Below are 10330 nucleotides of genomic sequence, written 5' to 3'. Positions count from 1 at the left end.
AGAATCACTGAGGGCAGCCTGGGTGGCTCAGTGGTTTAGTGCTGCCTTCAGCCCAGGGCATGATCCTGGAGACCCGGGATCGAGTCCCACATCGGGCTCCCTATATGGAGCCTGCTTCTCCCTCTGCCTGTGTCTCTGCCTCTCTCTCTCTCTCTCTCTCTCTCTCTCTCGAATAAATAAATAAATAAATAAATCTTAAAAAAAAAAAAAAGAAGAATCACTGATGAAAGCCCAAAGAGAGTCCCTTGGTTAACCTATTTCTTTCTCTTTTTTTAGTGATATTTTGAGGGTTTTTTTTATAAAAGATTTATTTTATTTTAGAGAGTGAGCAGGGAGAGGGGTAAAGGGAGAAGGAGAGAGAGAGAATCCCATATAGACTTGCCACTGAGCACAGGGCCTGATGTGGGCTCCATCCCAGGACCCTGAGATCATGACCTGAGCTGATATCAAGAGTCAGATGACTAACCGACTGAGCCACCCAGGCACCCCTTGGTTAACCTATTTCTTAAATACCTGAGTCCCCATGGACTGTGCACTCTGGACTCTGGATGGCCAACTGGTGACCTTTTTTTAGTATATTGAGTTTGTGTGTATTCTTTGCAGAAGATGTCTGGGTTGTTATTCAAGGCAGAATCTAAAAAGGAGTCATGTCATTTAAGTAAACCCAAGAAGTGCTTCTGAGCACACATTGTCTGTACCTTAGAGTTTTGACTCTGGATAAGCCACAGATTACATTTTGGTGCCAGATGTGAGAAGCCATTAGTAATCAGGACAACTCCCTTGGGAAATCCTGTTCCCAGATCTATTCCAGAGGATCTCTGCTTCCTCTGGAATATTTGTTTGGTAGGCTCCGGGGGCTGCGATTTAGTGACGAAGGGGAATGAATTGACCCTAGGAAAATAGGAATGAGAGATTTCTAATGAGATCTGACAGTTCAAGGACTGAAGAAGGAATCTAAGCTTTTTTTATTTTCCTGCCCACCCAGTCTTCATACAAATGTAAATATGCCTCCTTCAACAAATTGCCAAATGTGGTTTTAATTTGTAAGCAGGAGACCCTGCCTTGCTGGTTTCTTTTTCTCTCTTTTTTAAAATCGAAGTCACAGGTTTTGCACTTTTTGAACTGGACATTTCCTTCTGTCATTCCATCACGTTTTCTGTTGTCCTTCTCCTTCCAAGGACATTTTCTCTCATTGTTTGTGATCAGAGGAATTTGGGACAAGAGTCAATTGTCATGTTTCTTAAAGAAGTTTTTGAAGTTCCCATAGGAAATACATCATGCTCTTTAAACTGAGTTTAAAAAATAAATAAATAAAGGCAGAGATTGGATCAAGTATGAGATTTGAAGAGTGTCACTATCGCGGCATCATACTTTATGTGGTCTACGCAGTATCCATTGTTGTTATTTATGACCCTGTCTGCCTTCCATTGTGGACTTCTTCAAGCCTTGGGGAATTTACATCATTCCTAATAGCAAAAGGCTTTCTGGTTCCCACAGAGTTGTTCAAAGCCTGACTCATGCTCCTTATGTTAATTGTTCAGCTCTGAAAATACAGCACTTACAGGGTGTGGTCGTAAGGGGAAAATCTACTGTACTTATAGGGCATGTTTAGAAGTGTTTCACACATAAATCTCAGTCTCTCTCTCTCTCTCTCTCTCTCTCTCTGTCTCAAAGCTCTTCCCCTCTTTTCCCCCTCCCCCTTCATCTCTCTCTCATTTAACTTTAAAACTGTAGCTTATTTAGTCAACTGGGAAGTCTTAAGGGGAGAAAGAGAGAAGCATCAAAATGCAGTATAATCCAATAAAACCTACAATATCCTGTTCACTAACTCTTAGAACTGACTTAGGTTATAACTGGATATGACTATGAGTGACATTGATCCAGGTCTGAAACCATAGGCAGGATTAGTGGGAGCTAAAGGCTCATACTTATGGTTCAGGGCAGTGATTGCACAGCACCCGCCTGTGGGGCAGCCATGCATCATATTGGTGGCTGCCACTGTTAAATTCCAGTATAAGTCTAGGGGCTCTTAGGTGGCTCAGTTGCTTAGGCATCTGCCTTTAGCTCAGGTCATGATCCTGGGGTACTAGGATCAAGACCATCTCAGGCTCTCTGCTCAGCAGGGACCCTGCTCCCTCTCCTTCTGCCTGCTGCTTCCCCTGCTTGTACTCACTCTCTCTCTCTCTCTCTCTCTCTCTCGTCAAATAAATAAAATCTTTTTAAAAATAATAAATAAATGAATTCCAATGGAAGTCTAAAGCAAGAAACCTACTGATAATTTCCCAGAATTGTTCCTCATGGCCTCAACATTTTACTATGGAATTTGGTGGAGAAGGGTTCTTACTGTCCCAAGAAATGAGAAAAGTTAACACCTTGTCTCAATTATCTACTTGCTTATTTAAAAAAAATGATTCTAAAACTATGAAACAGGTCAATGTTGGCAAAGGTTGGGAGTTTTTGACATTTTAGAAGTACTTCTGTATGAAGCTTCCATGGGAACATGTAAGGATAGATACACAGATAATCTACGAATTATGTAGAACTGTGTTAGTGCTGTTAGTTTAAGAACATAACTCCCAGTTTTCTGGTAGCTAAGAATCACAGACTTCAGTTTTCAAAGTACCAGTATTAAAAGACGTAACTCTTTATGCAGCCTTGACTATTATAAAGGCCACATTTTGTATTTTTGTAGGTAGAGAAAATGTGTGGAATTCTTAGGATAATCAGGGTACAAACCACTGTGCTACTAGGTCTCTCTGGAAGATCAGAGCTCACAAACATGTTGCTGCCTGGCACCATGATTCTGGGCTTCATCACACTTTGGGCTGCAGAGATAAAGATATTGGCCAAGAGTTCCCAGATGGTTTGGAACCAACATCCTTTCTCTTACAATCTTGTATTTTGTGGTGCATATCACTGTATGAACTGTGTTGGGTAGGAGTCCAAAAAAAAGTAACAATTTACCAAAAAGTGCTAGATTTAAAAAATTAAAATAGCCTAACCCTGCGTAGTTTCACCTAGTCTTCACAAAAATCCATTCACTGGGGGCATTCAGAGTATAACTGTTTTTCCTCATGTTCAGCTAATAGATTTCTGGTTGAACCTTTGTTATCTTTTGGAGTAGACGGAAGGAGCTCTCCACGGAGCGTCTGATTATTTTGCTGAGTGTGCGGAGAGTCCACTTCCTCCCAGTGCAAAGCGCAAGAGAAGTGCTCTGAAAAAAATGTAGGTCTGACAAGTTTTCTTTTCCTTCTTTTTGACTGTGTGTATGTGTATAGATATGTGGCATGGTGTAGAATTCAACAGGAGTTCCTGGAAATTAATCACAAAGCCCCCTGGCATCAACCTTACCCTTAAGTCCCATTCTTGCTCTTCTACTTTCCTGTCTCTTGCATTCTGGACAGTGGGGAATGAGTCCTTGCTTCACAGGTGTGTTGCAAGAAGTAATTAATGACAAGTGCTTTGAAGATGAAAAGCACCTGTTTGGTGGTGTGTTTCATACAACTTTCCAAGTGCCTACAGACCCATCTTAAAAAAATACATTCCTTTGCTAAATGCAAGTTCCGATTCTAGTATAATTATGATGATCCTCATGCCCTGATTAGAAACAATAAGAACATACGTGTGTGTGTGCGTGTGCATGTGCGTGTGTGTGTGTGTTTCCAGACTAAAGCTTAGCCAAAATAAACATTTCAGCTTCAGTGTCTTGAGTTTAGTGGTTTAAGAAATTTCTTGCTATTCACAAGCCTGCAAATCTGTGTTGAAGTCAGTGTCTGGTCTCTTTAATTCTCCCCAGGCAGCTCCTGCCCTGCCCCTCAAAGTGAATTTTACAATCAGAGTGAAGTTTGCATTGACTTTGTGCTGTAGAAAAGGTGTGTGTATGTGTGTACAAGCACATCCTTATGTGTGCATGTGCATACACATGCAGCCTGTGTTTTGGATGTGTCTGGTCATTTACTTCTGGGGGAAGGAAATCAATCTATCAACTTTAGGCAATATTAACCCTTAACATCTGAAATGAATACCTGTCTGCCTTAGTTAAAATAGATCCATCGTAACTCCAATATAACTACATTGATAACCCAGTGATCAGTAAACAAAGCCTGTCTTCATGTATCCTAATAACAAAACTCTTGTGTTGGAAAATGTGACAGCTATGGCTTGATCCAGTCTGAATTTAACATAACACTTGGGGATTTCTCTAGATTTGCCAGGGAGGTAAGGGAGAAAGAAAGGTAGCACATACTTCCTTTTCTGGGTATAGGAAATGTGACAAGGATTGTAGGAATTGGAGGACAGCATGCCATTACACTTTACAAAACAAAACAATCTTTCTTTCTTTTAGTGTGAAAAGAACTGAAACAAAAAGCAGCAGCGTTGTGAGCAGACCATGGAACAGCAGGGACATTGTGGGAACATCAGTGACCCAGTGATTGTGGAGCTAGTGAAGAGGAGGGGTGACAGGCTTCAGCCAGTCCCCCATCAGAGTCCACGGGACAAGCAAAAGATTACATAAAGGCAGCTGAGAGCCACTGGGGGCTTCCTGCTCAAAAGCTGGAAAATGTTCATCAGAAGCAGCCAGAAGACACTAGCAGCCAGCAAAAACCTCATCTTGGGGAGTGGTTAGAGACAGGGCTTCTAAGCAGGAGCCCTGTCTATAGCTGTGAGTCAGCATCACCAGGTCCAAAACAAAGTCCGTAAGGGGCCAGAACACAACAGAAATGCAGGAACTGTGGCTCTGCAGAAGACGTCGACCACCACAAGAGAGTTTCTCTTGGAAGTGATCGATTAGTCCCAAGAGAAATAATAGTGGAAAAAAGCAAAGCTGTCAGAGTTTTGCCAGCCTCAGAGCTGTCAGATCCGGGGTTACTTTTGAAACAAGGTTTGGCAAAAACGACATCTAATGAAGAGTTGCATGTTTTGGAAAATCTCTCCTCCCTACATCTCACAAAAAATAAACCAGAGCAGGCACAGCAAACCGCTCAGCCACAAACACTGAAAGATTATCTGCAATCCGGGGCAGCCCAACCAAGAAAAGAAAGAAGTATGAAAGAGGCCACTAACCTACTAAAGGGGATTGCAAAGTTGTATTTGGGTGTATAATGGCTGAAGGTGTGGAAAGTGAGAGGGGTGTGCTGCTGCCATGATGTTAAAGGAATTAGAGTGATTATTTTGTATAGAAAATAGGTATCTGTGTGCAGGTTACTTTTTAACACATTCATCTCCAGGAGGCTATGTGCTTTTTCTAACAACATTGCTGATTTCTCATCATACTTTATAATTGTCTTCAGAGCCATTCACCTTGTCAAGGATGACCGCATCCCTGAAGGAACTTCACGAAGAAACCAATCATATGCCTTTGTGGCTCATCACTGTGCAACTGTAAGGTGGACCATATGAAGACAGTACCACAGTGCTGTATCTATAGGTACAATTTCTTCTCCTGTTCCTCGGCCTGAATTGAGCAGAAGTGAAGGAACAGGCTAGTGGTCCTCAACAACATCTGGTTCTGAGGCCAGCATCATTGTCTGAAAATGTGTTAAAAATGCAGACCTTGGGCCCCACCCCAGACCTACTAAATGAGAAGCAATTCTGAAACATGCTCCCATTTGAGAACCATTGTACTAATTAGAGACTCCCTAGTGTTTGTTTTCTCCAGCCCGGCTCCCATAGCCTCCAGCTTATCAGCTGGGGCCCACTTGTGGACAGGCACCCCCTCATGCTACCTTAAACTTGTAAAACACCTAGGTTCAGTGTATGAGCTGCTGAGTTCCCGGCTTCTCTGCAGCGTGGTGGCCATAGACTATTACCTACCCTAAGAAGTGCTAGACGTTTATGGGTAATTTGGCTCAGCATTAGAGGAAGACAGTGGAGGGAGAGGCATACTCTCACTTGTAACCCAGGCATGTCCCTGTCCCTGCCCTTGCCCCCATCTCTAAGATTTTGGTCAGGTTCAGGAAGGATTAGAACCCAAGCGGAACTCAGTGGCCAGAGTTTCCAGTTTCCCAGTTGGAAGGCATTACAGGCAGTTTAGATTTCAAAACAGGAGCCTTCCATTTGCAGTATCACCCGCTAATGTCTCCAGTGGGCTTGCTGAAATGTCACAAAGTGAATCATAGCAATGACTTATTTTGGATGGATACCTACTAAAGATTTTCTTAACCCAATTTCATTCTAAAATAGAGGAAAAACCATATTCAAAGGCCACCCATCAAATATATCTTTTTTTTTTTTTTTGCTCAACATTGTGTGGTCCTTTGAAGTAGCACCTCCCTAGTAACAAGGAACATCAAGTATATTCCCAGTGTTGGAGTTAGCGAAAAATAACCCAGAAAAGGCCCAATGAAATAAAAGAATATGGAAACAGACACAGTGTAGGTGGTTCAGAATGCTTGAAACTAATTGTGGTTTCTCCTAGCTCTTTTTTACTTCCCCATGATTCCTTTCCCACTTATAGGGTAAGACTCATTAAGAGGCAACCATATTTCATGACACCATTTTGGGTCGTGAAATTCAATGTTGGTCAGTACGCCTGGCCATGAAAGTATATGCTAGTCCTTTGATGTTCCCCACACTGCCTGGAAACCTGTCCCCTTCTCATGGTACCAGCCTCACCACCCACACCAGGAACATACCCTGCCCACCAGTGTCTTCCTCTTCCTACAGTTTTTTTCCTGCTCTCTGCTGATCCCAGTCAAAGCATTCTATAGGAGAAGAGGGAGCCCAGCAGAGTCCTAACCACAGTGGAGCAGATTGTGTTCATTCAGTTAGAGTAGATTAGACTGCCCAAAATGGAAATGCTCCATTGTGGGCTCCTTCTCTTAGAGTGACAACTATTCTCAGGTGTGCTCTTCACTGAGGACAGGGGCAGAATGTGTCACTGAATCTTCTTAAACAGAATTCTTGGAACAGTTTAAAGAGAAGGTGTACAAATAATAACCTAGGTGATCGGCCAAGAAACAATAAGCTCCTGGGAACAGAGTCTAGAATAAAAAGGACAACCATTTCAGAACAATAGCTGCTGCCTACCCCAGAACTAGAAGATGTTTGAAATGGAGGCGCCAGAGAGAAGGTTTTAACTGAAAAGTTTTTATTTCATTTGTTAACAGGGGCTTGCACAGTGGGTAAAGCCAATACTTGCGATTTAATGATTTTCTTTCAAGAGCAGCGTTGGCTTTAGAGTTTGGTATATTTGTGGAAATAACAGTTACCTTGACGTAAGAGGGAAAATAGCACCTTTGGTTGTAGATTGATAGTCTTTCTCACAGCCCACAAGTCCATGGGATTGTGACAGGATTAGCAGAGGGAACAGCTCTCCGTTTCCACACTGTGGCATGTGTTTGAGGAATTTTGCCTTTAAGCATTTTCTTCCACATGTCTGAAACACCCCCGGATCTCTTATTACTTGAGTGGTTGTGTGATTCTTTGGATGTTTGAAAGTACAAAGGGGAAAATGGCTGCCAGGTTTTATTGTTGCTTATTAGCTGGGAAATGCACAGTTCTCTATGACTGGGAGTAGTATGTGTGTAGACGTTCTTAATAATCTTGTTAATTCCGCATCTGAAAATCTGAAAGCCTGTCAGTATTCTTAGGCAAAAAGAACAAGTTCTTCAACCACTTACTTAATAACCTAAACTCAATTTATATTCAAGTTCCTGTAATTCTGATGCTTGGGAGAAATGTGGATCCAATTCGGTTAATGTTACAACTTTGAACTCGCTTTCTCAATGTCATGGCTTCTAAGTCACATCCATGTGCTTTCAGATGACTTTTTAATAGATTGATGTTGGGTTTTGTGTTTTGTGTTTTTTCTTTAAGTGTTTGTAAACAAACGTCTGAGAACAGTCAGTGTGATTTTTCTTACATGTTTTTTTTTCTTTGCCCCTGGAGGTTAACTGTTGTCCAGCTATGCATATAAATTGTTAAATGCCAAGGAGCAGCATTTGGGGAGAGAGGAGTGAGGGCTACAGCTTTTTTGTTTACTTTTGTTAAAGAAGTAAGAAAGTGTATTTCATTTTATACAAAGCAAGAATCATGGAAAACTCTGTAGTTGGATTTATGGAGAACATAGTCTGTGTCTGAAGGAGATATCTCAAGATATGTCTTGGGGACAACAATGTGATCACCGTTAATTGTTTGCTTCTGGTGTCCTGTTCGGATTTGAGCATGAATTGTTATGCATGTCACAGCCTTTGATTTTTATTGAGAGCTTGGTAAGGGCAAAGCACATAAGGGAAGGAAACCTCTGTGCCCAAGAGAATGGCCTGGGATCACAGTGCTGCCATTCCCAGTTTCCTTGAATTCCTTCTTGGCAGCCCCACTGTCATATTTCCACAGAATTTTAGTGAGTGGCCTTCCTTTGGAGGTAACAAATGCCTTTCCTAAGAGCCAAAAGTCCTCTCTTCAGCATTCCATGACTTGAATATGGAAATCATTTTAATTTCTTCTTTTCTCTTATGAAGAAATTTCCAAGCTTGGTTTGTTAAGACAATAGAGTTCATTCCTTATTATGGAAACACTAATGAATTGAAACATGGTGGAGCAAGTAAAAAATCAAAATTAAGCTGATCTCTGTTAAGTAGTGTAAAATCTGCCTTAAGTAAACTAAGCATTGTAAAATGAAGTTAATGCACATAATTGCTCAGGACATAAGTCTAACTATATATATATCATTGGTATTACAATTTAATGATACGATTAAATTCTCAGAAATCTGCAGAACTTCTAATTTGGTTTCTGTATTTATTTAACAAGATAAGAAACGGATATATGTCAGTGTGTGCACTTAACAGAGAGGACTTGGGTAGATGAAATTATTACCTGTAATTGTGGAGAACAACTCAGTACTGGGCTTTAACCACATTATGTAAGTTTTATTTTGCAGCATAATATTGCCATTTATTGCTTTATAATTGCCGTTAGAATTACTTATCAAAAATCTTGATTTTTTAATTAATCAAAAATCAATAAAACCATACCTAAGACTCCAAAGCATATGATCAGATGACTGTAGGTGTGGATTTGACAGAACCAAGTTAAAAAGCCAGACATTGCAGTCATCACTTGAGTGTTCTTTTTTCCCACTGCCCTTATCCTGTCGTTTGTTTTGTTTGAGCTATTTAAATAGTTTAAATAGTTGAATGTGCCTGAGAGTACATGAGTGAAAGTAGTATGTAGAGGAAATGAACCCACTTATAAATAAAATTGTTTAAAAAATTAAATTAGTGTGTTATCACTTTTCTTCAAAACAAGTGAGTTAGCCCCAAGAAATATATATCCAAAATGCCCTTTTCTGAACATGCAATTTAAAATTACATTCTATTAGAGACTTTTTCCTCCTGGAAGCAACCCTGTGATTTCAAACACTGTTTTTAAAATAATCCAAGGAGCTCTGCTTTAGAACACCTAGGTCTGGAAAACCCTGTCTCGGGTATTGTGATTAAATTGTACCATACGATTCTGGGATGGTCTTTACAATGCAGATATGTTCCCACTTCTTCCAGTTGTGAGCTAAGATAGATCCCTCTTGTGAGAGGTTAAAGTATGCAACCTTGACTCCTTTCCAGAAAATCTTGACATTTCCCAAGTGGTTTCATTTCCAATTTCTAAGTGGATCTAGTCCTTGTTCATCACTGACTGAAGTCCTGGGCCAACTCTGTCTACATTGCCTTTTATGACAGGATCCCAGGCCTCTCTAATTGCTTGTGTATGTATCTCCCCTCGGATCTACACAAAATTTTTCAGAAGCGTTTCAATACAAGGTTGGGATAATACATTTGAGAAGCTGTGGATGAAATGGTGAGAACCACTGCAATCAATGAAGCAAAGCACTTTTCTTAGTGTTTTGCTCTTGCTGGTGCACTGACTGACCTTGCCCATGGGAAAGCTGGCCTGCCCTGGACATGGGGTCTGGGCTGGGGATCCAGAGACTGGAGATGGCCTGGTGCTCCAAGCTGCAAACCCCGGGTTCAGGTGTTTTGGGACAAGTCACTTAACCTTCCAGGCCTCAGTTTCTTCCTTTGTCAAATAAAATTTCTCTAGCATTTTAAGTGCCACATTGAAGGCCACTTGTTAAATTTCTGTATTCATTTATAAAACATGTTCTTTGCACTGGCCGAATTTTGGAATTACCCTGAATAGCTTCTAGTTAAATAGGAATCCTTGAAATTTGGTCTGGATATCAGCAGTTTTAAAAGTTCTTCAAATACTGATTCTAATGAGGAGCCATAGTTAAAAATTGTTTTAAAATGTAGGGTGTGGGGCACCTGGGTGGGTCAATTGGTTAAGTGGCTGCCTTCAGCTCAGATCATGATCTCAGGATCCTGGGATG

The 10330-nt window shown here is 41.0% G+C and overlaps 1 protein-coding gene across 1 annotated transcript in view; it reads left to right on the top strand.

Annotated features, from left to right (window-relative positions):
* The window catches only part of LOC112673591 (SLX4 interacting protein), a 183808-nt gene extending 174587 nt beyond the window's left edge, over positions 1-9221 (top strand). Inside the window, 5 exon segments of the mRNA XM_035705383.2 lie at positions 3125-3225; positions 4346-4416; positions 4419-4460; positions 4463-4981; positions 4984-9221. Of these exon segments, the coding sequence (XP_035561276.2) occupies positions 3125-3225; positions 4346-4416; positions 4419-4460; positions 4463-4981; positions 4984-5063 (813 nt within the window). The 3' untranslated portion in view covers positions 5064-9221.
* The last annotated feature ends 1109 nt before the right edge of the window (positions 9222-10330 follow it).

This window comes from Canis lupus, chromosome 24, assembly GCF_003254725.2.
Source record: "Canis lupus dingo isolate Sandy chromosome 24, ASM325472v2, whole genome shotgun sequence".
In the NCBI taxonomy this organism is placed as follows: domain Eukaryota; kingdom Metazoa; phylum Chordata; class Mammalia; order Carnivora; family Canidae; genus Canis; species Canis lupus.
The sequence above is the reverse complement of the archived record's forward strand: the minus strand, read 5'-3'. Positions and strand labels throughout refer to the sequence as shown.